The 27,500-nt window shown below is 42.6% G+C and overlaps 1 protein-coding gene across 1 annotated transcript; it reads left to right on the top strand.

The window, feature by feature from the left end:
- The first annotated feature begins 4,593 nt into the window (after positions 1-4,593).
- Positions 4,594-16,914, top strand: LOC143281630 (malate dehydrogenase, cytoplasmic-like). Its single transcript, XM_076586876.1, has 6 exons — positions 4,594-4,732; positions 10,121-10,217; positions 11,405-11,706; positions 13,212-13,388; positions 14,309-14,422; positions 15,744-16,914. The coding sequence occupies exons 1-6, from the start codon at positions 4,604-4,606 to the stop codon at positions 15,951-15,953; spliced, it is 1,029 nt and encodes a 342-aa protein (XP_076442991.1). The 5' UTR covers positions 4,594-4,603; the 3' UTR covers positions 15,954-16,914.
- The last annotated feature ends 10,586 nt before the right edge of the window (positions 16,915-27,500 follow it).

Below are 27,500 nucleotides of genomic sequence, written 5' to 3'. Positions count from 1 at the left end.
AGAGAGAGAGAGAGAGAGAGAGAGAGTCAGCATCAGCACATGAACTGCACTGATCCGCGTTGCCACACATGCCATGGACATCTGCTACACAGGGCGTGGAATCTGGCGGACATAATTCAAGAAAGGAGCTTCGTTCAGCCTCTGAACAATGTTCACACCTCAGCCACCTACAAGAATAAACGGAAACAGTAACCAACGGGAACAGTGTCTTGTAGTGATATTTTTGACATGCACATTAGACATTAAAAAAATCACGAATGTTTAATCCTTTGACCCTTTTGGGGGACTGATAAAACATATGTAATGTGATAAAAGCATATATAAACGATTATATGATATTGTAACCTTTACCATTTTGATAAACCTACCCAATTTCAAAGAAACTTCGCTTTCAACAATTGTAAAAAGTAAAACTGATTTCGGAGTCAATGATTCTTTGGAATGAACTGATTTTGTATATCTGCAAATATCGGGCTTTCCATGATAAAAAAAACAGAAGAAACTCGTCTCATATTACACACCCATATCACAGTCTAAACAGGTTAGTGACTGCGACACCTGAACTAAATTGAGGATAAAATGTAACTGTGAAGTAGATTAGAAATATTTTCCTCTTTTAGAATTAGTTTTTAAAGGTTTATAAAATAAATATTTATTATCATTTTCAAAAGTGTCGTAATATCTATTCTTTATTTTGCTTATTCAGAATACCGTGCAATTTGAAAGAATATAGGGACGGGCGCAATAGCCGAGTGGTTAAAGCGTTGGACTTTCAATCTGAGGGTCCCGGGTTCGAATCTCGGTAACGGCGCCTGGTGGGTGAAGGGTAGAGATTTTTCCGATCTCTCAGGTCAACATATGTGCAGACCTGCTAGTGCTTGAACCCCCTTCGTGTGTATACGCAAGCAGAGTATCAAATACGCACGTTAAAGATCCTGTATTCCATGTCAGCGTTCGGTGAGTTATGGAAACAAGAACATACCCAGCATGCACATCCCCGAAAACGGAGTATGGCTGCCTACATGGCGGGATAAAAACGGTCATGCACGTAAAAGCCCGCTCGTGTACATACGAGTGAACGTGGGAGTTGCAGCCCACGAAGAAGAAGAAGAAGAAGAAGAAGAAAGAATATAGGGCCTTTCTAGGCGGTAGATGATATAAAATCAGTCCAAAAGCCGATCATTTTTGTTCTCACCAGGACAGGGACAGGAAAAATGAATATTTCTCCATAAATCATATGTGATGACATTTCTGTTTAATCAGAATAAATGTTTTAACAATTTCAATTGTAATTTCTCCAATGCAACCTGCATTTTTAGACCCCCAATTTTCACAACCATACAACGAAACCGGTGGTAGTGTAGTATTGAATTGTTCCAAACAAATTCCAAGAGACAATTTTTGTTATCCAGCTGTCTCCAACACTGAATACACTGCCTTCGGTGCTTGCCCACGGCGATTTTCTTTCCTTTATAAAATCAAACGGTTCTGTTGAACTTTGATTGGTTGATTTGTATGCCTAATCATATAGCGTCTATTTTCGGTCAAAGACCAAGCTATAAGTACTTTACAAACACAGAGTCATTTGTTCAACAACCTGTCTTCCCGAGCAAACTTCAAAGATGCCGAGTGTCTCGTTCATGTTCGGTGGTGTGTGTTGTGATTCAACACATAGAGGGCATCACCTACATAGTAAGTGGAGTGATAACCCACAGGTAACGCGTCCGCCGAGGAAGCGACAGAATCTGAGCGCACTGGTTCGAATCCCGGCACAGTCGCCGTCGCCAGTATTTTCTCCCCCTCCACTAGACCTTGAGTGGTAGTCTTGCCACTAGTCATTCAGATGAAACGATAAACGGAGGCTCCGTGTGTAGCATGCACTAAACGCATGTTACAGAACCCACGGCAACAAACGGGTTGTCCCTGGCAAAATTCTGTAGAAAAACCCACTTCGATAGGAAAACAAATTAAAAACTGCAATCAGGGGGAAAAAAAAGTGGGTGGGGGGTGGGGTGGGGTGGGTGGGGGGGGCGCTCTCGTTGTAGCGACACGCTCTCCCTGGGGAAGGAAGGCAGCTCGAATTTCACACAGAGAAATATGTTGCGACAAAAAAAGAGTAATACAATAATGCAAGACGATAAGCTTCCTTCTGACGTCAGCGATCGCGTCGTCGTGCAGACAGTCTGAGTTCCCTTCTACAGCACTCCCCGCGAACGGTGCTGAACACTGTGTTGCATTATGATCACTGGCATGGACGCAGAAGAGAAGTCGAGACCGAGGCAACAATGAAAAGCCACAGTACAGTGTTTGACTCCCGTTGACAGACCTGGGTCAGCTGAGAATCATACATAGATTCATAGTGTGTATGTGTGTGTGCCTGAAATCTTATTGAATGACACAGGAAACGACTGATGAGCGCCCAATGGCAGTCGTCAGTCGGCTCTACCCAGGTAGGCATCCAGTTGTGTAAATGACCCGGAGTTTGTAAAGCGCTTAGAGCTTGGTCTCCGACAGAAGATAGGTGCTATATAAGTATCCATATCAAATATCAAACACAAAATAACGTAAACGTTAGCGTAACGCTTCAAACATTCATCCCGATTTGAACAACAAGAAATATACTTTTATTTTCTTTCTTATTTTATCCTAGTTTTGTTTTGAATACGTGCATATATAAAATTTGTTCCATTCTTCTCAAGGGAAGTTCAGTGCTAGATTGAAACAGGAGTGTTCCTCTTCTCGTGGTCAGTGTTATTCACATGACAGACTGGTCATCGCCTCAAGTCAACGAACAATGTCAAACAAGAGTGTGAGTATTCATGCAATACAGGAGCTCCAAATCAGCAAATAATATTTATGATACTTATGGGGAAGGAAAAGAAACAACTGCTAAGGTGAAAATCATCGCAAATGTTGCATCACTTGCTGTAAATATGCTATCGCCATTATTGGAATACCGCATTAAAATGTTGTCATAAAGAAACAAAAAGGGAAGGGGGGAGGGGGGAAGGAGCAATTTTCTCAATCAAAAAAAAAAAAAGTGCCTCTCTGGCGCACGTTGAATTCAGTCTGTGTTCAGAACGCCCATGAAGGGTGCAACAGCTTAGTGGTAAAGCGTTGGACTTCCAGTCTGAAGGTCCTGGGTTTGATTCCCGGTTACAGCACCAGATGGATTCGGGGTGGAAAGTTTTCCGATCCCCCAGGTCAACAGAAGTGCAGACCTGCTAGCGCCTGAACCACCTTCGTGTGTATACGCATGCAAAGGATCAAACACGCACATTAAAGATCTATGTTATTGTTCGGAGGGCTGTGGAAACGAGATCTTACCCAGCATGAATCCCCCCTCCCAGCCCCCCCCCCTCCCCCGCCCCACCCCCCTCCAAAAAAACAAAAAAAAAAAAAACAACAACATCAACAACAGCAACAACAATGCAACAACAACAACAACAGGAGACTGGAAGCCTGCTTGACAGTGTGAAAAGGATCGTGCACATAAAAGCCAAGCCTGCTTGACAGTGTGAAAAGGATCGTGCACATAAAAGCCCACTCGTGAGTGGTCATTCCTGACCTAAAAACAGAAAAATCATATTATTTAGGTAAGGGACATTCAATTTTTACAGCTGAATTGGTGGCCATCCTTATGGCCTTAAATCATCTTGTTGATATACCAATCATAGTAAGTAATATACTATTTTGTGTTGATTCTCAATCTGTTTTGAAAAGTTTGTTCCTTTTTGAGAATAATCAAAGAGAAGGTTTATTGTTTGAAATTAGGTATTTATTGCACTCCCTATTTGTGTACAAATGTTGATTTTTGTTGGATACCATCCCATACTGGATTCCTTTATAACGACCAAGCAGACATGGCAGCAAAAATGGGAGCAAAGAATCATATAGATAGTATAAAAGTACATTGCCCATCGTCATACAAGGAAATAAGCAATATACTAGAAAGAGACTTTTATAGGTGCTTGAATTCAAGTCTAAAACCTCGTCAGTTGACTCTCTCAGACTTTGGTTCGATTCGCAGACCAATTCTGAGTTTAGCTCTCAGACTATTATCAAATTCATTACGGACCAAGTATTGTTCTAATGTCAAGTGCATATGCTTTAGTAACCTGACAATTAAGCATATAATTTTTTTTTTACTGTAGCTTGATGGAGCCTTATGTACACGAAAGTGTGTCTTCACAAGTGACTGAGAACGTTGATGTTTTTGACTTTTTGCATTCTTTATCATTTGTTTCGCTTGTCAGTTTAACGACTTCTCTTTTACAAAGTCCTTTAAGTAATTTCCTGTAATTGTATTTAGAATTTTTTCAAATTTCACCCTCATTTCACCCTCATTTGCCCAGTTTCCCCCAACCCTCCATTCATTCACATCTCCCACCCCTTCTAACTGATAATACTCAATTGTATTCATAAACACTTTAACAAAATGTCTTCAGTCACCGATATGTGTGACGGGACATTAAACAAAATTCCTCCTCCTCCTCGTGAGTATACATACGAGTGAACGTGGGTGTTTCTGCCCAGAAACGCAGAAAGAAGAAGAAGAAGAGTGTGTCCATCATGTTGCTGAAAAGTATGCAGCTTTGAGCTAATGATTGGTTCATGGTGCTCACATTTTCAGGCGGCCCCAGTCAGAGTGTGCGTAACCGGAGCTGCAGGTCAGTTGGCCTACTCCCTGCTTGCCATGGTTGCCAAGGGAGATGTCTTTGGAAAATATCAGGTGTGAGACAACTCTCCTCTCTCTCTCTCTCTCTCTCTCTCTCTCCCCTATTTTTGATTCTCAGATACAACCTATCGTTCAATACGGAGCTGAATTTTGGGGTCTTTCTAATGTCGCAGTCTTTTGTGAGAATGTCCATTCATTTGCGTTGAAAAAGTGTCTAGGATACACAATGGCACAGATGGATATGTTAAAAGTGTGTGTGCTGCTTATCAATGTTGAGTATCGGAAATGGCTGTAACGTGTTGTTCTTGCACGGGGGGCTCTAAAGCTACCAATTCTGTCCACCCGTTTGCTGTTAAAATCTGAGTAAAGAGGGTGAATTTCATCGTCTAAAATTGTATAAAATCTGTCTCTCATCTTTTTCCGGTATATGTTGTCAAAACTGTCTTGTCTTCTGCCCACCACCCTGCCCGCTTTTCTAATGATCCTGTCAAGCCTGTCTTTGTCTTGTTTGGTCACATTCCCGCCACAGCACACAGAACCATAGGACAGAACAACGGAAACAACAGAACAATAAAATGTTTCTAGCAGCTGTTTACATGCGTTGAAGATTTCAGTTTCCTGAGGCAATACATTCGACTGATTACTTTTTTTTGCCAGAGCATCTGAGTGTTCATTCCATGAAAGTTTGTTGTCAATAATTACACGGAGGTATTTGTATGTGTTGACCTGTTCAACAGTCTCTCCTTTGATGACAATCTGATTGATACTTGGTTTCTTCTTCCTGCAATCAATAACTAGTTCTTTTGCTTGTGTAACATTTAACTTTAAAAAGTTGTCATCACACCAAGTTGTAAAACTGTCAGTTTCCTGTCTGTACTCAGTGTCGTCGTCACCAGTTACAAGTCCTGTCGGAGCTGAATCATCAGCAAACTTGACGAGTGGACACGATGCTGCACCGCTCCTAAAGTCAGCTGTATACAACGTAAAAAGGAAGGGTGACAGTACAGTGCCTTGGGCCATGGGGAGCACCAGTATTAGTGTATAAAACACTGGAAATAGAGTCGTTAATCTTTACAAATTGGGGTCTGTTGGTGAGGTAGACTAAAATCCATAAGCTAGTTCGTGAATTGATTTTCATCTATAAAAGATTATCAGCTAAAAGGTGGGGCTGAATAATGTTGAACGCACTTGAGAAGTCAAACACCATCAGTCGCATGCGCCAGGCCTGTTTAAATGTTTATATGCCTTATCTAAAACAAACAAAGGATTATCAACATTTCTATTTCCTCCGTAAGCGAATTGTAGAGGGTCTAAAAACTCCTTAATAAATCCCTGCAAGTGGATCAAAACAACTCTCTCAAATGTCTTCATAATGGCAGATGTTAGAGCCACAGGGCGAAGGTCATTCATGCACTTAACAGATGTTTTCTTTGGAACAGGAACAACGCATGATGTTTTCCATACGGGGGGTATTTTACACTGAGTCCGAAATTGATTAAAAATTATAGTAAACATTCTGTGAAGTTGTTATGCACAGTGACTAAAAGTTTTTGTTTTAATACCATCCGGACCAACTGCTTTGTTCATTTTTACCCCTTTTAATTGTTTAAGAACATCATCTTCAGTGACAACTATTTTCTCCCCTTGTTGTGTTCAAAGGGGGTTTCGGTCAGAAAGTCGGTCAGCTCTTTCTGTTGTCACTGAAGTCGTGACAGTCAAACCGTGCATAAAAGGCGTTCAGTCTGTCTGCTTCCTCGGCTGAACACTTTGTTACAGGTTCTGTTTCTCTGTTTTTTTTATTTTATAGCCACTCATCAGATTAAGCCCTTACCATACCCCTTTCATAGTTTTACCAGTTAATTTGACCTCTGTTTTGTGTTTATACTCCAATTTACCATTCCTCAATTCTGTTTTCACTTTCTTGTGTACCTTTTCTAATTCATCCTTATCACTGCTATAGAATACTCTTTTCTTCATATCTATAGTATCTTTAACCTGTTTGTTAAGTCCATGGATTGTCATTTGGATAAAAGTTTAATTTCTTTATTTGGATCCACACATCCTCACAAAATTTGTTATGTTCTGTCACGGTGTCTGTCAGTTCCCATTCATCATCCGCTGCATGCACGAACACACTCCAGTCTGTGCCCCTCAAAGGCTAAACGGTGTCAACAGTCCAGTCACCAATTGTCCCGGTCACAGGCGCTTGCCGTTTTACAACGGATCTGTAGCGTGGAATCATGTGCACCAGGTTATGGTCAGATCCTCCAGGGGGTGTCAGCTGTAGGGATGAAAAAGCACACACACGCGCGAGATCAGTAGCGTTGTCTTAGCGTATTGGGACAGAAACCTGTTGATGAAAAAATGGAACAGTTTTAATTAAGAGTACAGTGATTAAAATCGCGTGTTAAAATTTTAAACGAATCAGGTGCCTTTGTATCAAAGTCGTGCAGATGACCTGCAAGTGAGTTCACAACCTCATTGGAGTTGGCACGCGGATGAACGCAAGCAACTGTCAAATGCACGTGCGTAAACCCTCTTGGCAGGTAATAAGGCCTCAGTCCTAGGGTCATGAACTGAGGCTCGCAGCCAGGCCTCAGTCCCCGAATGAAATAAACCACCGAGGGCGACATGAGTGTCAGGTATCAAAGTGTCAAGCCAAGTTTCGATAAAACATAAAACTGCATTGAAATACAGGGTACGACCGGATTTTCTTTTTACGAGATTGCACATTGCCCTGTATCACAGATGGTAGTGAAGGTTTGTACTGTCTAACCTTGTTCCTGGCTCTGATCCCATCCTGTCGTCCTCCCCTGCGAAGCATCGGCTTTTTTGGTTAATCCAGCTGAGACCTGATCATCGCTGCCTCAGACTGACGAAGCTGAAGCAGGTCCGCCATTTTGTAATGGAGGGACGAGAGAGCCCGGTCATTGTCACACGACGACAGTGAAAAGCAGCCACACACAAAAAGAAACAGGAACAGCAGTCGCACTAGTCCAAACTCGGCACAGTCACAAAACATTTCACCCATTTTAAACAGTTGAAACAAACTACAGACTTAACACAGACCATTTGAAACGAGCCTGTCAATGCACCGTGTCGCTTCAACTGCAGTGACACACCAACTCTTGAATGATCTTTGGCACCAATCAGCTCCACCACCACCACCACCACCACCACAACAACAACAAAAAGAAAAAAAAAGAGAAAATATCATAGACATCCATCTCTGTTTCGACTTCCCTTGCTTATGTCATCAACAAATGAAACCATTGTAAAACAATTCGCTGTTTACCTGCATGAGGCATTCGAAATCCACAGTTTGATATGTCATCAATTGTTCTTTCTTTGTGTGCATGTATTGCTCAATCTATGGTTAAACCTTTTCTGTTCCACATTGCCCTGAAAACTGTGACAACTTGTGTTGCAATGTGTGTTCACTGCGTCCCCTTCATGACGGGGCACGTCCTTTACTGAATGAAAAATAATGTTCGTTCTCTCTCTCTGTGTCTATGTCTCTCACTATGTCTCTCACTGTCACCCTGTCTCTGTCTACTCACCTCCCTCTCTCTCTCATTGTGTGTTTATGCATGCGTGCGCGAGCGTGTGTGTGTATGTGTGTGTGTGTGTGAGAGAGAGAGAGATCGTCATGAAATAAAGAACCATTGTTTCGTATTCTGTATCCATTCATGCCCGGCTTATGACGATCTGGGGTACGATTTCTTCCTTCACATTTCCATGCTTCTGTTAAGACCCTATCACGATATTTACTAAATTAGTGTCGGTGGATTCGCAAAGTCTGTCGACTGCGGGAAGCACGGAAAATGTTCATTTAAAGCGGAAAATGGTCACGAGAAAGAAATCTTTGTCGTCAACAGAGGCTGACTCGGTAGTGTATTCAGAAAATGCAACAGTGAACACGACCAAAGTGCATTGACGGGAGTACCGGTTCTCTGCAGGTTCGTAGCCTGATGGCGACTGGACAGTGATAGCTGCTGGTTGCTGCTAGTTTTGGAACTGCGACAGGGCGAGTCTGGGTACGTGTGACTGCGTGTAGGAACCCAGCTTGAAATCCGCTGAGTGGTTACGAAGGATGGAATCACATAAACGAAGAAGAAGAAGGAGAAGAAGATCCACATCTCTTGTTGAATGGTTTTTTTTGGTTTTTTTTTGTATTTGTATTTCTTTTTATCACAACATATTTCTCTGTGTGAAATTCGGGCTGCTTTCCCCAGGGAGAGCGTGTCGCTACACTGAGAGCGCCACCCATTTTTTTCCCCCAGTTTTATTTGTTTTTCGTATCGAAGTGGGTTTTTCTACAGAATTTTGCCAGGAACAACCCCTTTGTTGCCGTGGGTTCTTTTACGTGCGCTAAATGCATGCTGCATACGGGACCTCAGTTTATCGTCTCATCAGAATGACTAGCGTCCAGACCACCACTCAAGGTCTTGTGGAGGGCGAGAAAATATCGGCGGCTGAGCCGTGATTCGAATCCGCGCGCTCAGATTCTCTCGCTTCCTAGGCGGACGCGTTACCTCTAGGCCAACATTCCACTATATGTAGCGACGCAAACTTTTCTGATAAGTCCTTGTTGGTATAGCGTACCTTTCATCCGTGCATCTAACTTTTAAAGATTTGTTTTTACAATTTTAATCTTTTAGTTTATTTGATACAGTTTCTATCTGCACCATTTCCGCCCAGTGTCCGTGGCATCATCCACACGCCCTTCACCCCGAACACCATACCACGGCGTCTCGCCCTGTCAGTTCACAGAGACCTGTCCAATGTGAAATCACCATTAGATCCTCCGCCAGAGGAGTCCTTGCCCTTTAGCGGAGTCAGTTCCTTGGTGTTCAGAAACGCCTGTTGATTGAACATATGCAGGAGGACACATGTGCAGTGATGGTCCAGAGGTAACGCGTCCACATAGGAAGCGAGAGAATCTGAGCGCGCGGGTTCGAATCACGGCTCATTCGCCGATATTTTCTCCCCCTCCACTAGACCTTGAGTGGTGGTCTGCACGCTAGTCATTCGGATGAGACAATAAACCGAGGTCCCGTGTGCAGCATGCACTCAGCGCACGTAAAAGAACCCACGGCAACAAAAGGGTTGTTTCTGGCAAAATTCTTTAGAAAAATCCACTTTGATAGGAAAAACAAATAAAACTGCACGGAGGAAAAAATACGAAAAAATGGGTGGCGCTGTAGTGTAGCGACGCGCTCTTCCTGGGGAGAGGAGCCCGAATTTCACACAGAGAAATCTGTTGTGATAAAAAGAAATACAAATACAAATACAATTCCCGTACAAAATTAATGATGATAATTGTTTCTTGTACGCGGAACTACCATGGTGAGAGATTCACCCCCACCCCCACCCCCACCCCACCCCCGAGGACAGCAATGACTGCCATGACGTCACTCCACGTGGTTTTGTTGTTTTCAGCCCCTCGTTGTCAGTTTGTTGGACGTCACGTCCAAGCTGGAGGTGCTGCACGGTGTGAGAATGGAGCTGATAGACTGCGCCTTCCCTCTCCTTAAAGGTATCATGATCGTCACATAGCCATCCAAATTACCGTAGTAATCGATATGTTCATTAATCAAAGTGCCTCTCATTTCTTGTTTTCCGTGAATCATCCCATTCCTCAACCCCCTAACCCCTCTCCCACACCTCTCCCCTGCTCCTTAAACCTTTGGGAATTCTTTTCGCACTTTTCCATTGTCTGGGTTAATCCAGTGAATAAAGAAACACGTCTTGCAAATTGGAACACTACTCGATCTGACGTGTGGCTGGGTTCCAAAGACCCACACACTCTCTGAAGAACAAACTGTAATAAAAAACAAAACAAAAACAAACCAAAACAAACAAACAAACACACACAAAAAACCCACAACAAAACAAACAAACAAAAAACAAAACAAAACAAAAGAAAACAAAACAAACAACAACAACAACAAAACCCAAAAAATTGTGCCCAGCTTACTAAGCTCCAATTTTCCTAATTCAGCCTCATGTTTAACTCACTCAGTACGGCCAGTCCTCTCTTCTCCTCTACACAGATCCCTCGGATGTCCAGTGGGTGTCTCAATGACTCAACCTTTAGCTTCCGTCGTCAGACTTGTGGTATTCTTTGTCAACATTCACCTCTTCAGTATAAGAGCGTTCCGCTTGCAATATTTTGATGATGGTAATTGGGATGAAACGCTGTTAACGTCGTCTCTTTCGCCGTTCGTATGGAGAGAGTTAACACCATGTTTGATGAAGGCAGCCTTGAGTTTGTGTGCACCCCCAGTCCCCACCACCCCACACCATGAAAAAACACACACAAGGGTCCCACTGACCGACCATTCACAGTCAGGGGAGCACTGCAAAATTGACTGCATAGCGAGTTCGGGTCTGACAGACCCACGACGTGCAGTTAGGGTGCACTGCTTTATATATATATATATATATATATATAAATTGTTTTTAAAAATTATGTTTTAATTCTTTTTTTATAGCGAGAACTGGACTGAGAGACTCAACGCCTTACGAAAAATTGCGTAGAAAACAAAGCAAGGTGAAGGTTAAAATGAGATGATTCTGGGTTCGATAGTTGGTTAAATGTCAATATTGGTCATATCTATTAGTGAATTTCTGGCTGATTTATCCATTTTGGTGACTTTAGACCTTAACCAAGGCGCCTGCACGTGGCACACTGACACTTTCTCTCTTCACTGTCTGTTGGAGATGTGGTGTTCACCGATGACCCCAAGGATGCCTTCAGGGACGCTGACGCGGCTTTCCTTGCTAGCTCTGTGCCTCTGCCGAGAGGGATGAAGCATCGTCGGGACATTCTGCCGGCCAACGCCAAGATATACAAGGCACAGGGCCAGGCACTGGACTCTGCAGCTTTAAAGACCGTGAAGGTGTTGGGGGTCAGCAACCCGGTGAACACCATCACCTACATCTGCAGTCAGTTCGCCCCTTCCATCCCCAAGGAAAACTTCTCCTGCCTCACCCGTCTGGATCATACACGGACCCAGGCCCAGGTAATCCCATTCTTTCTGGTACCTGTGGAAATCATGTACAGGGTTCGCAAGAAGTTGAGGACCACATGGAAACCTGCACAGTTTTCTTCTTGGGGAAATGATCAAATGATGCTGAATTCCTGGCAAACAGCGGTGTGTGCAGTATCAGTATCAGTAGCTCAAGGAGGCGTCACTGCGTTCGGTCAAATCCATATACGCTACACCACATGTGCCAAGCAGATGCCTGACCAGAGGCGTAACCCAATGCGCTTAGCCAGGTCTTGAGAAAAAAAAATAAAAAAAAAAATAAAAAATAAAAATAAAAAAAAAAAAAAATTATAGATAAATACATAAAAATACTACTACTAATAATAATGATATTTATAAGGCGCAAAATCTTGATGAAGACGACTCTAAGCGCGCGCGCGCGCACACACACACACACACACACACACACACACACACACACACACCACGCACACACACACACACACAGAGACAACAATGATGAAATGATGATAAATAAGCAAATAAATGTAAAATATGCAGACCCACGTGTATGCAGGCAGTGTAATGAGCGCCACTGCTAACAAGAGGTGCTTTTTTTTTTCCAATAAAGACACATTCATCTTTTATAAACCACTTGATAACTGTCAATTTTTGGCCGAAAAATGTATCATTTCAAACACTTTTTTTTTCAAGCTGTTGATTGTGGACGTGTGACTAAAACAACGGTTTGTGTATTCAATAAGACACTGCCAGACCACATGCAGCCTGCACTATTTAAACATGTCTCTATGTTTTAACATTCCATGAAAACGAACCAGCTTCTGTGAAGAGCCCTTTAACTTTTTGTGAATCATGCACATGGAAAAGAAGCTTTCTTCTTGTTTGCGTGCTGACTGTAGTCTGTGAAATGGTAACTGTGTTTTACTTTTTGCCTCGTATACGTTAGTGACAGTTGAATGATTGTGGATTGAAAATTCTCGTCTGTATAAAAAAAAGAAAAGCTTTCCACACACACATTAAAATTGTTTTGATATTATTGATGGTTGAGGACCATGTTCATTTCAGACTATGTGATTTGAAAATAAAGTAATTACTTCTCATGAGCATACTGGGATAAAGCTATGAAGGCTATATCCCTCCATGCCCCTCCTACACCCCCCACCACTCACACACACATGCACGCACGCACGCACACACACACACACACACACACACACACACACACACACACACACACACACACACACACACACACACACACAGAGGCTGAGAACCATGTTCATTTCAGACTAAGTGATTTGAAAACAAAGTAATTACTTCTCATGAGCATACTGGGATAAAACTATGTAGGCTATATCCCTCCATGCCCCCCCCCTTCCCGCCCCCTACATCCCCCCTACACTCTCTCTCTCTCACACACACACACACACACACACACATACAACCACCACCACCACCCAGATAGTTTTGATAACATTTTTGGGCTTTGCTGATAGAAAAATAAACATTGTGTGCAGATCGCAAATCGCCTGGGTGTTCCAATCGACGCTGTGAAAAACGTGATCATCTGGGGCAGTCATTCCGATACACAGTACCCGGATGTTGACCACGCCTCCGTCATCATTGGGGGCAAGGAGAAACCCGTCCCTCTGGCTCTGGGTGATGACGATTATGTCAAAAATGATCTCATCACAGTGAGTTGAAGACGCCATCTTGTGTGTGTGTGTGTGTGTGTGTGTGTGTGTGTGTGTGTGTGTGTGTGTGTGTGTGTGTGTGTGTGTGTGTGTGTGTGTGTGTGTGTGTGTGTGTGTGTGTGTGTGTGTGTGTGTACTAAAGAATGAAAAATATATCGAAAATACTTGAAGGGAATAAATTGCTCAACGTTTGGCTTTAATTGCTCCAAGTTACTCATATCAATCATGCTATGCTGATATCCTTGTGCAATGTTCCAAAATGACCATGAACCACATTTTTGGTCCAATATCACAAAGAGTGGGAAAAACATGAAATTAAACACTACTACTACTATTGCTGTTGCTACTGCTGCTTCTACTACCACTGTTGCTGCTACTGCTACTGCGACACACAAACAAAGATACTTTAAAAACTTCAAGCACAAGATCTTACCGATGTCTATTTTTTTCGGTCCTGCTCACCCACACATCTCCGGGTCCCCATTTTCCCCACCTCCCTTCACCCTGTTTGCACGTGCAGTATCAGTATCAGTATCAGTATCAGTAGCTCAAGGAGGCGTCACCGCGTTCGGACAAATCCATATAAGCTACACCACATCTGCCAAGCATATGTCTGACCAGCAGCGTAACCCAACGCGCTTAGTCAGGCCTTGAGAAAAAAAACAAAAAAAAAAAAAACAAAAAAACGAAACAAATAAATAAATAAATAAATGAATAAAATAAAAATAAATAAGTAAATAAATAATAGATAAATACATAAAAAACAATAATTAAAAAAAAACCCCCCCCCCCCCAACAACTAAGAATAATAATAACAATAATATTTATAAGGCGCAAAAACTTGATGAAGTCAACTGTAAGCGTACAAACAGAAAAAAAAACATGCACGTGCATGACAAGAGAAAGTGACATGCTGGCAGACAATACGGCGACGAGGGTTCGATGTGCTGGATGCCCGCAAGCGGTCCAGTGCCATGTCTGCTGCCAAGGCTGCTGCTGACCACATGAGGGACTGGTGGTGTGGGACTGAGGAGGTGAGCAGTTAGGGGCGGGGTGAGAAAGACTGGTGAAACCTTCACGCTGATAAGCAACGTACAGTGAGTGATGTACTGGCTGCGTTATCAGTTCACCAAACAAAACAGGACACAGCCCTGCCTTGTCATTGGTGGGTGTCCTTTCTATACCCTGCTCTCATGATGATCCCGGTTTCCCATTCCCCTCTTGTGGTTGAGTTGATGAAAAAACAAACAAACAAAAAAACAACAACAACAACCTACCTCTGATGTCGGCAGATTCATGGGGATTGTCGTTCGATGGGATACAGTGCCAGTCTTTCGCTTCAAAGGACACGGCCATTTTCATTATAAATTGTTACACACACACTATCTTCCTTCTTAACGCGAGTTTTTACTGTTTAGAAATGTATTAATTCTTATGGTTAAACCTATGTAAGAGAACACTCGGATAATGAATCGATAATGAATCGACGGACAATTCTGTTATCCTCTGTTTCACCCATAAGCACGCTCATCAAATTCTACACTTAACAGTAAAAGAGAGTGGTTCATACTGGCCTATAACATATTTTCCTTTTTATTTGTTTATTTATTCATTTATTTGTTTATTTATTTATGTATTTATTTATCTATTTTAATTTTTTTTATTTTGTTTGTTTGTTTTTTAATGAAAGACCAGGATCTTTACAATTTATGATGATTTTATAGAAGCATTTCTTATTCTAAAATTGTTTTTCAAATTTTGCATGTTATTTCACAAAGTGTGTGTTATTTAGTGTACCAGTTACTTGACTCTTTTACCGCATATTGCATTCATTCAAATACTGAAACCGCCATATGGCAGTTTATGATGATTTTATAGAAGCATTTCTTGTTCTGGTATTGTTTCTTGATATTCTTGTTATTTTACAAAGTGTGTGTGTGTGTGTGTGTGTGTGTGTGTGTGTGTGTGTGTGTGTGTGTGTGTGTGTGTGTGTGTGTGTGTGTGTGTGTGTGTGTGTGTGTGTGTGTGTGTGTGTGTGTGTGTGTGTGTGGAGGGTAAGGGAACTTGGATGTGTGTATGGGAAATGTACCCGCTGTGTTGTGTCACTTGCTTGTGTGTATTTAGCTTTACGCATTGCTTTTTTTTCTTTTGTCCAACATTTGTCATGTTGCGAGTGTGTTGGACTAGGCTGTTGGCTGATATATTGTGAAGGGTGAGTGACGAGCGCGCGCGCGCGCGCGCGCGCGCGTGTGTGTGTGTGTGTGTGTGTGCGTGTGTGTGTGTGTGTTTGGGGGGGGGGGGTAATGACACTGGAGGGTGGGACAGGAAAAAAACAGTGCTTTTGACTTCTTTCAGGGCAGGTGGGTGTCCATGGGGGTGCTTTCTAAGGGTGACTACGGTATCCCCGAGGGCCTGATGTACAGCTTCCCTGTGACCATTGCCAACAAACAGTGGACCGTCGTGCCGGGATTGGAGATCAACAGCTTTGCTCGTGAAAAAATGGATCTCACCGCCAAGGAGCTGCACGAGGAGAAGGAAGCAGCAGACAGATTCTGTGAACACTGAAAGCCCACTGACAGGTGCATTTGTTATTCTTTCACCCAAGAGTTCTGCTACTAATGCTTCGTCGCATCAACTCTATCCGTCAGTACCTTTCTGTTGAAACTACTAAAACTCTTATTTCTGCTTTTGTGCTGTCACGATTTGACTACTGTAATTCTCTTGTCATAGGCTGTCCACATAATATTCTTCAGCGAATTCAAAAACTTCAAAACAATGCTGCCCGTCTGACTCTCAGAGTCCCACGTACTGATCACATTTCTCCTCACCTCCGCACTCTGCACTGGCTCCCCATTGAAGCGAGAATTAAATACAAAGTTGCGTGTCTCTGCTATTCTGCTTTCCACTCCGCAGGACCTACATGTCTTTCTGACCTTATCAGTGTTTACACTCCCACATGAAATCTCCGCTCTTCCTCTGACGGTTACCTTTTGAAACTTCCTCGCGTCAATACAAGAACCTATGGTGAACGTTCTTTCTTCTTTGCAGCTCCTCACATCTAGAACAACCTTCCTTATCATATCCGTGTATCTGATTCTATTTCTGCTTTTCGCTCATCACTAAAGACTCATCTTTTTAAAACCTATCTATAAGTACTCTCAGCTTCCTTTTCTCCAAAACCACCCATGTCAGCTCACTTTTGATGTATGTAGAGTGGGAAAGGGAGAGTGTGAGTGGGGCGAGGGTTTTTTGAGAAAGAGTGGCCATGAATGTTTTATGTTACTTGTAATATTTTTCTTTCATGTAAAGCGCCCTGAGCTCTTAGTGAGAAAGGGCGCTATATAAAAGTACATTATTATTATTATTATTATAATGCTTGAGTTTTAAAAGTTCGCCCCAAGGTACTGGTTACGAGATTTTTCATGCTTGAAATAATTTTTTTATAATAAAATTAGTACTAGTAGCAGTAGTGGTGGTGGTGGTAGCTGTGTGAAGATATATAGAACGCTTAATAATGTATGTGGCATAATAAAGCTTAATTCAAAGAGCATGAAAAATACAAAACATGAAAGTCTCCAGATGATATATTTTTAAACTGTGCAAGAACGCCCACAACACACACACACACACACACACACACACACACACACACACACAAACACACACACACATACACACACACACGCACGCATACTGCCAAGTATCCACCAGAAGATTTATACTGAACGCATCCCTCCTCCATCCTCTCACAACGCTCCACCTACCCCGACCCCTCTCTGCACCCGCCCAGCAAGAGTGCACCCGCATAAGACTCGTGCACACACTCCTCCCATTTCACCCTACACACACACACACACACACACACACACACACACACACACATTTTTTTCTTTAAAGATGTATACTATTCAATCTCTACCATGATATACCTGACACTGTTTCACTGTAAAATCTTCCAAATTTAAGCTTATATTTGTTCAAACAATAATTCAAACTATAGATCCATATCTCCTCCCCCCCCGCCCCCCCGTCCGTGTGGAGGTGTATGCGTCAGTGTGCGTGCGTACCCGCGCGCGCGTGTTTTTTGGGGTTTTTGTGTGTGTGTGTGTGTGTGTGTGTGTGTGTGACTCTCTCTCTCTCTCTCTCTCTCTCTCTCTCTCTCTCTCTCACACACACACACACCATTTTGCACGTGTACAAAAGAGATGAGTCCATACATTTTCGTTGTTATTTTATTTTATTTTTTTAAAGATCTGTACTCTTTATTTTTGTCATGTCGGCAGAAGTTGCACATGGATGGAGATGGCGGTGGGATGGTGGTGGGGCAAATGTGTAACACAAAACAATCAAAACAATCTATCATGTGTAACACAAAACAATCAGAACAATCCATCATGTGTAACACAAGACAATCAAAACAATCCATCATGTGTAACACAAAACAATCAAAACAATCCATCATGTGTAACACAAGACAATCAAAACAATCCATCATGTGTAACACAAAACAATCAAAACAATCTATCATGTGTAACACAAAACAATCAAAACAATCTATCATGTGTAACACAAGACAATCAGAACATTCCATTACAACGTGAAATTGATCACCCACGACAAACATGTCACATTCACTGGACATATATTTTGTCTTATATTGCAAACTCACGAACTGTTTCAACAGACAGCTTATAACTGCTATGTTGCCGTTTAGTTTAATGAGTATAAATGCAATGGCCGGGCCCATCAGAAACAGTTCTTCTGGACAGAAATGTTTTCAAACCTTTGTGATGGAAAAAACAACAACTGCTACTTGTATATATGTGTCTATTTCATTTCTCCACTTGTAGCAAAATGCATTTCGAAAACTATTGATGATTTTACACAAAGTAATTGCATATGTAAACAACTTATTCATTTGTATCTGTATTTCATTTTGTCACAACAGTAAAATTCAGGCTGCTCTCCCCACGGAGAGCGCGTTGCTACACTACAGCGCCACCCATTTTTTTGGTATTTTTTCTGCGTGCAGTTTTATTTGTTTTTCCTATCGAAGTGGATTTTTCTACAGAATATTGCCAGGAACAACCTTTTTGTTGCCGTGGGTTCTTTTACGTGCGCTAAGTGCATGCTGCACACGAGTCCTCGGTTTATCGTCTCATCCGAAAGACTAGCGTCCAGACCACCACTCTAGGTCTAGTGGAGGGGGAGAAAATATCGACGGCTGAGCCGTGATTCGAACCAGTGCGCTCAGATTCTCTCGCTTCCTAGGCGGAAGCTTTACCTCTAGTCCATCACTCCACGTGAACACAATCATAACAATTCAATTTAAGAACTGTTCCAATACACGATGACCACAGAAATGAAGGAAGACTGTTACACAACTAACGGTCCAATGTTTTTTTTACATAACACAAGCTGATAATGTTTTATTGAGTATCAGTATCAGTATCAGTAGCTCAAGGAGGCGTCACTGCGTCCGGTCAAATCCATATACGCTACACCACATCTACCAAGCAGATGTCTGACCAGCAGTGTAACCCAACGCGCTTAGTCAGGTCTTGAGAATTTTTTTTTAAATCAATAAATATATAAAAAATAAAAATAAGATAAAATAAAATAAATAAAGGAAAAAATAACAAAAATTATAAAAACAAAAACAAAAAAAGAAAAGAAAAGAAAACAAAACAAAAACAAACAAACAAAAAACCCCAACCAACCAAACAGACAAAAAAAAGCAACAAAACAACAACAACAACAACAACAAAAACCAAACCAACAAAAAAAAAACAACAAACAACAAAAAAAAAAACCACAACTGCATCCAATTCGTCCAAACGTGAAGGACTTGTTAATCAACAATGATTGATAACGGATCCGAGCCGTTTCAGAATAAGCCACTCCAAAAGTATTCCTTTCCATGATAATGTGAAATTTATAACCTACAATAAAATTGTTTTTTTTTAATGTCAAATTTACTGTATATTCAATTTCTATGGGTATCCCAAAGCGAGGACCCGTGTTAACTGACACTGTATAACTGCAACTGATCTTCACAAACACAATCATTATCACTCTGTTCAAGAACACCTTCTGGTTACAGAGATCACAGAACAATGTTGTAGTGCAACGTTTCCTTACAATACAATCTGATAGAATAGAATAGAATATGTCTTTATTACCAAGTGTACCGGGGTCACAAGCAATATTGGGGGGGGGGGGGGGGGGGAGGGGGGGATAGTACATAACATAAATCGAAAATCATACACAAACACGGATACAGTAGAAATTAGGATACATACAAGTGCATATCAATATAAAAACGTGTGCATATTCACACATACACACACACACACATGCGCACGCGCGCACACACACGCGCACACACACACACACACACACACACACACACACACACACACACACGTTTGAACAGAAGCCGCATATTGCATGTGGATGGGGCTGATAACTAGATCTTCAGGCAGATGGTTGTTGATTGCACAATTGATTGATGAAATATCAGTGAGTTATTGTATTAGTCTCCCAAATACGAACTATTCGTAAATTAACGGTTATTGGTATCGGATAATGATCCATTTAACCATAAACCTTACTAACAATTTCACTTTTTGAACAAAATACGCACTTCAACAACTTTAACTAAAATTTATCAGTAAAGTCTGGCTTTTCATAACCATGTTTCACAACCGTAAAGCAACAGAGGGACAGCCATTTTATCAAACTGTCATTAAAATCTGAATGAAGATTTAATGTGGGAGTAATTTTTTTTGCTGTTGTTGAGCTTTTTGGATCAATCAACGTGTTGTAACCACTGCTTCGTTAAAAACAACAACAACAACAACATTTTCATGTATCTGATAAAAGAACTCTTCAGTTCAAATATATTCCTACACATCCCAAATTCGTGACAACAGTCAATGTATGTAGGCTATCACCTTGTACTACATTAAAGTCGAGGAATACAAGTACAGGTAACAAGTAGACAAATGTTTCGATATTTCAAAATATCTGCAAACATTTAAGAAAAAGGATAAGATCAAGAAAAAGGGGGATTGGGAGGGGTGGAGAGACAATCGGGGACGATATAAACCATTCGAAGACAGCAACTGGGGTCCATTTGAATCCTCTCTGGAGGAAAGAGCCATCTGTATGTCCCCAGTGGACTCCTCACACATGTTAGCATTGCAAGAAAACTATCATCTCTGTTTTAAGTGATCCACAGACGATCATGGTGGTCTTCTCTGTCACAGCATGGAAGAGTCACAATCCAGTGACTCCCTACAGCTGCCCACGAAGGATGAGACAAAGAATATTAAGAAAAAAAGACAACAAAATATATTGCGGAAAAGGAAGTAATAGTAATAAAAAAAATGCATAATACATTGTGTGCCCGTAAATACCCACACACCATTGTTTCCACGGGCGTCCAGCCCCCCCACCCCCACACCCCTTGATGAAGCACACAATGGACGAGCCATCACTTGTCAAAATAAAGCATGCAGTACTGTTTGAATTCTGTGAACTGCATGATAGAATAGAATAGAATATGTCTATTAGCAAGTGCTCCGGGGTCACAAGGAATATTGGGGGGATGGGCGGAAGGGGAGGGGGGGGGGAAGTACATAACAAGGTACAAACACAAATCGAAAATCATACACAAACACAGATACAGTAGAAAACAGGATACATAGCCTAAAGTGCATATCAATATAAAAACTTGTGCATTATCTCTCTCTCTCTCTCTCTCTCTCTCTCTCACGCACGTACACACACACACACACACACACAAACACACACACACACACACACACACACACACACACACACACACACACACACACACTACATTCATTAACACACACACATGAACATACACTCAGACACACACATGTACACACATTCATGAACACACACGCACATATATGTATATATACATATGCACACACGCGCACACACATGCATAAATACATTGATTCATTTTGTGCTTGTAGTGTACAATCTGCAATACCCAGTATGTGTGATGGGAAATAAACACAATTTAACACCGTTGTGTGGGTTTACATGGCCACATTACTCAACCACCTATCCCCGATCTTAACATTGTGTCGCACTTCTCCAATCCCCGCCACCACCACCCCCACCCCCACCCCCCCCACAGAAATCTGTTGTGATAAAAAGAAATTAAAAAAATACAAAATACAAAACACACACACACACACAGCCCACAGAATGCACAGCCCCCATCCCCCGTTTGCCCCCTCCCCTCCCCCCAATCCCCAAGAATCTTTCAGCTCAGCCAACACTGCTGACGAGGGAGGGGAGAGGTGGACAGGGGGAGGGGGGAAGGCAGGCTTGTAGTCCCTGCAGGGAGGACAGAAGAACCCCGTCCTCTTACAGAACAGAACAGTTCTGTCCTCGGCCTGCTACCCCAGGAGGATGAGGTACAGCATATAAAGAAAAGAAGAAAACAAAGCATACTGTGGAAAAAGAAAATAATAGTAACACAGGGAATATGTAATACATTGTGTGCTTGTAAATACCCACACACTATTGTTTCTCGGGCATCCACACACACACACACACACACACACGCACACGCACACACACACACACACACACACACACACACATACACACACACACAGACACACACACACATACACACAGCCCACAGAATGGACAGTCCCCAACCCCCATGACCCCCCCCCCCACACCCCCTAGAACTCTTTTAGCTCAGCCAACCCTCCTGACGAAGGGGAGCAGGGAGTTCGGGGGGGGGGGGGGGGGGGGGGGAGGCAGGCTTGTAGTGCCTGCAGGGAGGACAGAAGAACTCCGTCCTCTTACAGAACAGAACAGTTCTGTCCTCGGCCTGCAGCCAGCTGTTCTATGTCCGTGGTGTCGCCACCACACAGTCCATCTTTCCCTCACGTTTCTGTCTGGTGGCAACACAGGGAGCGGAGGATGGACCACAGCTGGCAGCACCAGCAGGTCACCACCCAACGCCCCGCGAACTGGACATAGAACACCAGGTGGAACAAGCACCACAGGGTGAACTGACTGCCGCGCCACGCCTCGTCATTGGTCAGGGTGTCTGGATAGTCCGTCCAGTACCGTCTGGGGTCGGCGAAAGCGAAGCCCGCCAGAGCGGCGGACAGCAGCACCGACACGACAGACAGCACAAGGACGGATGTCACCAGCTGTCTGAAAGACTCCGGCATAGGTACGTGGGCACTCTGTGCACTGCGTATAATCAAACGACGTATGATCAATACACACAGCACGACAAGAATGACCGCCGGTAGGGACACGGAGGCGGTCAGACTGACCCACGGCCACACGTTGTAATAAAAACTGGCGTAGCCGCCGGACAAGGGCGCGCATTCCTTTGGTACAGGGGAGGAAGAGGAGGGCTGAGCACTGGTTGTGTTTGGGGACACGGTGATGCCACCACCCGTTTCCTCCTCTCGTCTGGGTGCCCGAAAAACAACAGGATGTGGGCGTTGACAAGTACACAAATAAAAAACAAAACAAAAGCAGAATAAGACCGTGCCTTCCACCGGGCAACATTTTTACCCGTGTGGTCAGTCTTCCGCAGCCCCTCATGTACTTGAAGGGCCATGGCCACCAGCAGCCATGGCGGCATCATGAGGACGGCGGACTCCAGCATGGGCAGCACTTTGCAGACGAAGTTCGGCTTGACAAAGATGTCAGTGCCGCCCACAGCAAGGACCCAGAAGCAGGACAGGACCAGGACTACCAGGTCCATCACCGTCAGTACCACGTGGTAGGTCCTGCTGCCCACGTCCAGATCCTGCAACACAGAAGGATCGCTGGACTTTCAGCATCATCTGATGCCCCCCACATGAAGACTACACGGCACTTCAATTTTAAGATATGACAAAAGCATATCAATGTTGTTGTTTTTCTATCACTGTTACAGACTACTGGCCCACTGGCCTGACTGGAAAGAGCTTGTTTTTTTCTTCGCACGAACTGACTGAGACCTCATAGATTAAAAAAGAAAACATAACACACACACACACACACACACACACACACACACACACACACACACACACGGGAAAATATCTGGTCTTTGTTGCCATTTCAAAAAATATTGCCAGTGTACAAGGGAGACAATATTTGTGATAAAAAAAGTCCTCAATGGCACACGATTTAAAACCAAGATTAGTCAATATACCCTTTTCTAAAATACCTCTTGTCTCAAAGAAAATATTCTATGAACAATCAAGTTACACTGGCGTTTTACAACAACATTTTAATGGAACGTTTTATTCTTTTACAAGTATTTTCTGCCCTTTCTTTTGGTGTTCATGAGGAATTTTCTTCGGAATTTGTGTCACGAGGATGCTGTTCACCATGCATTTATGAGTAAGCGAATCCCGCCAGAGCAGCAGACAGCAGCACCAACACGACAGACAGCACAAGGACGGAATGTCACCAGCTGTCTGAAAGACTCCGGCATAGGTACCTGGGCACTCTGTGCACTGCGTATAATCAAACGACGTATGATCAATACACACAGCACGACAAGAATGACCGCCGGTAGGGACACGGAGGCGGTCAGACTGACCCACGGCCACACGTTGTAATAAAATCTGGTGTAGCTGCCGGACAAGGGCGCGCATTCCTTTGGTACAGGGGAGGAAGAGGAGGGCTGAGCAGTGGTTGTGTTTGGGGACACGGTGATGCCACCACCAGTTTCCTCCTCCTCGTCTGGGTGCCCGAAAAACAACAGGATGTGGGCGTTGACAAGTACACAAATAAAAAAACAAAAGCAGAATAAGACCGTGCCTTCCACCGGCAACATTTTACCCGTGTGGTCAGTCTTCCGCAGCCCCTCATGTACTTGAAGGGCCATGGCCACCAGCAGCCATGGTGGCATCATGAGGACGGCGGACTCCAGCATGGGCAGCACCTTGCAGATGAAGTTCGGCTTGACAAATATGTCAGTGCCGCCCACAGCAAGGACCCAGAAGCGGGAGGTGGACAGGGCCAGGACTGTCAGGTCCATCATCGTCAGTACCACGTGGTAGGTCCTGCTGCCCACGTCCAGATCATGCAACACAGAAGGAACGCTGGACTTTCAGCATCATCTGATGCCCCCCCTTGCATGAAGACTACACGGCACTTCAATTTTAAGATATGACAAAAAAAGCATATCAATGTTTTTTCTATCACTGTTGCAGACTACTGGCCCACTGGCCTGAATGGAAAGAGCTTGTTTTTTTCTTGGCACGAACTGACTGAGACCTCATAGATTAAAAAAGAAAACATAACACACACACACACACGGGAAAATATCTGGTCTTTGCAGCCATTTAAAAAAAAATTGCCAGTGTACAAGGGAGACAATATTTGTGATAAAAAAAGGTCCTCAGTGGCACACGATTTAAAACCAAGATTAGTCATTATACCCTTTTCTAAAATACCTCTTGCCTCAAGGAAAATTTTCTATGAACAATCAAGTTACACTGGCGTTTTACAACAACATTTTAATGGAACGTTTTATTCTTTTACAAGTATTTTCTGCCCTTTCTTTTGGTGTTCATGAGGAATTTTCTTCGGAATTTGTGTCACGAGGATGCTGTTCACCATGCATTTATGAGTTAATTTCGTAAATTTTGGTAGTACGATCCCACTACATAGCCATGCTCTATTGATTGCATACTTGTTGCATACTTGCTAAATGACGTATGATCAACACGTAGAAAACAATAAGAATGATAATAAACAACGCCTGATAAACAACAGGGTGTGGGGATTTGCAAGCATACAAATACAAATTACGAAAGCTGAATATGTTCGTGCCTTTCACTGAGTAACATTGCTACCCATGTGCACGATCTTTTGGAGCCCCTCATGTACTTGAAGGGCCATGGCCACCACCTGCAGCCATGGTGGTATCATCAGGGTGGCGAAAAACGATTCAAATAATTTTCTGAGTGATTAAAATCCTTTGCCCATAAACACAGATCTTTGATTATGCATGATTAAAATTCTTAGTGCATAAACATCTTCAAATAAGCATGATTCAGTGATAAGACCGCTGCTAATTGTCAATGTACGAAGACTTATATTTCACTTAATGAAAAATACTTAAACTTGGTTGGAAAAAAAAGAAGAAAAAAAGCGAAAAACCGTGGATGTACGGAATAGAAATCATACAATGTGTCGTGACCATGTGATGAGAAAACATTGTTGTTCTTCACCTCAATCTTTCTGAGCCCATACAAAGTGAGGATGATCCCCATGGCCCCACCCACCAAGAGCAGCGCTGAGAACACTTGCGACACAATGTGTATCAGAGTCAGTTTTCAGCTTCCTCCACTGTGATGGTGGTGTTGACAGAGGTCTGCACAGATCTGGGGATAGAAGGCAAAGCAATTTGCTGAAAGAGTTACCATGTGATGACTAATATAGCTGACAGCTTGCATCTCTATTTTTCTCTCGTCTTTTTGTGTAATCATTCCTGGAGGATATATATATATATATATATATATATATATATATATCAGATTAACAAAAGCCAACTGAACATAAAATAAACTTACAAATAAATAATCCAACATCATTTACGAAAACCAAAAAATAGATGCAACAGTAGTTTTTGTTGTTCAGGGGGAGGAGTTAAAAGCTTTACCACATACTGGACCCCCCTGGTTGCATTAGATTTTTATTTATTTATTATTATTATTATTATTATTTTTGTTTGGTATCTCACTGTTGCTCCTCTTTTCATTTCTTCTCCCTTACCCATTTGTTTATTTATTATTTTTTCCAGCACGACCAGAGTTATAACGCGTGTTAACAATTTAATGATGATAGTTTTACATGGTTTGCATGCGAAGAACAAACCACTAGCTTGTTAATGTAGGCTACTTTATGATGGTAAATATCAGCAACAATATTAGTGATCACACCACAGTATTAAAAAGGCCAAAACATAAGAAAAACAAAACAAACAAAAACAAAACAAAACAAAAACACACCAAAAAAACAACATAATTTTTATCTAAATTACAGGTTTCCGTGTATCCACAAAAAGAACTCTGACAATTGTTTTTATGCAAAATTTCAACGCTGATCAAAATTAACATTTGCTATATATCCAGCATGTATATTGATGACAACACGCATAGGTTTATATATATTCATCCACCATTACAAATATTATACTGACAAATCATCTCCACTGTGTGTGTGTGTGTGTGTGTGTGTGTGCACGCGCGTGTGTGTGTGTGTGTGCCTGTCTGTACATAATTATGTCTCCATGTGTGAGCGGGCTGTACCTCTGTGTGTGTGTGTGTGTGTGTGTGTAACAGAAGGTTAGGGTGTGGAAAGTCTGTGCTTGAACCAAGACCAGGCGATAACGCCTGAGTGAGGGAGAGGGTGGCAGTTGGGGAGGACTGGCAACCCCCCCCCCCCACCCCCCCATTCTTTTCATCATCACTCCATCCTCTGCTATGCCCTGGAGTGTGTGTCAGCACGGTCACTGACAATCCAAACCACCTTCCCATCCACAGTCTTCCCTTCGAATCACACACACCCAAGGCAAAGCAAGGAAGGTTGGTCTCATGTACTCCCTAGGGGCATAGAAACTTATACCTTGACGTCTTTAGCACACACAATATAAACAAAAAGAGCGATCTCAAAAAGTACCTTTTGGAAGAAAAGGTATAGAGAGACAGAGCAAGCAAGCAAGATAGAGAAATAGAGGGGGAGAGAGAGAGAGAGAGTCTTCAGTTTAACGTCTTTCCACTTGAAGTGATATTAGAGAGAGAGAGAGAGAGAGAGAGAGAGAGAGTGTGTGTGTGTGTGTGTGTGTGTGTGTGTGTGGTGTTCAGTTTCATGTATAGGAAAATTGCTGCTTGTTTTCATGTGTATTACTTCCAGAAATAACTGCTGCTTGTTTTCACATGTTTCTCAACACAAATAAACAGAAATTTTCTATGGTTTTGCTGAGCTGGGCTGAATTGGGGTGCACAAGCAATTTTAACAGCATGAAATTTGCTTACCAGGGAATATTTCTTTCTAGAGCAGACAAAATTGAAACCGATGAGCAAACAT

The sequence above is a fragment of the Babylonia areolata genome, chromosome 4 (genome assembly GCF_041734735.1).
Source record: "Babylonia areolata isolate BAREFJ2019XMU chromosome 4, ASM4173473v1, whole genome shotgun sequence".
NCBI classification, from domain to species: domain Eukaryota; kingdom Metazoa; phylum Mollusca; class Gastropoda; order Neogastropoda; family Buccinidae; genus Babylonia; species Babylonia areolata.
This window is presented reverse-complemented; position numbering and strand designations above follow the sequence as displayed.

Excerpts from the sequence above, each read along its gene's own strand:
- LOC143281630 (XM_076586876.1), top strand. The coding sequence starts at position 4,604 with ATGATTGGTTCATGGTGCTCACATTTTCAGGCGGCCCCAGTCAGAGTG. Across the intron at positions 4,733-10,120 it reads ATGTCTTTGGAAAATATCAG|CCCCTCGTTGTCAGTTTGTT; the intron begins GTGTGAGACAAC and ends TGTTGTTTTCAG. Across the intron at positions 13,389-14,308 it reads TCAAAAATGATCTCATCACA|ACAATACGGCGACGAGGGTT; the intron begins GTGAGTTGAAGA and ends ACATGCTGGCAG.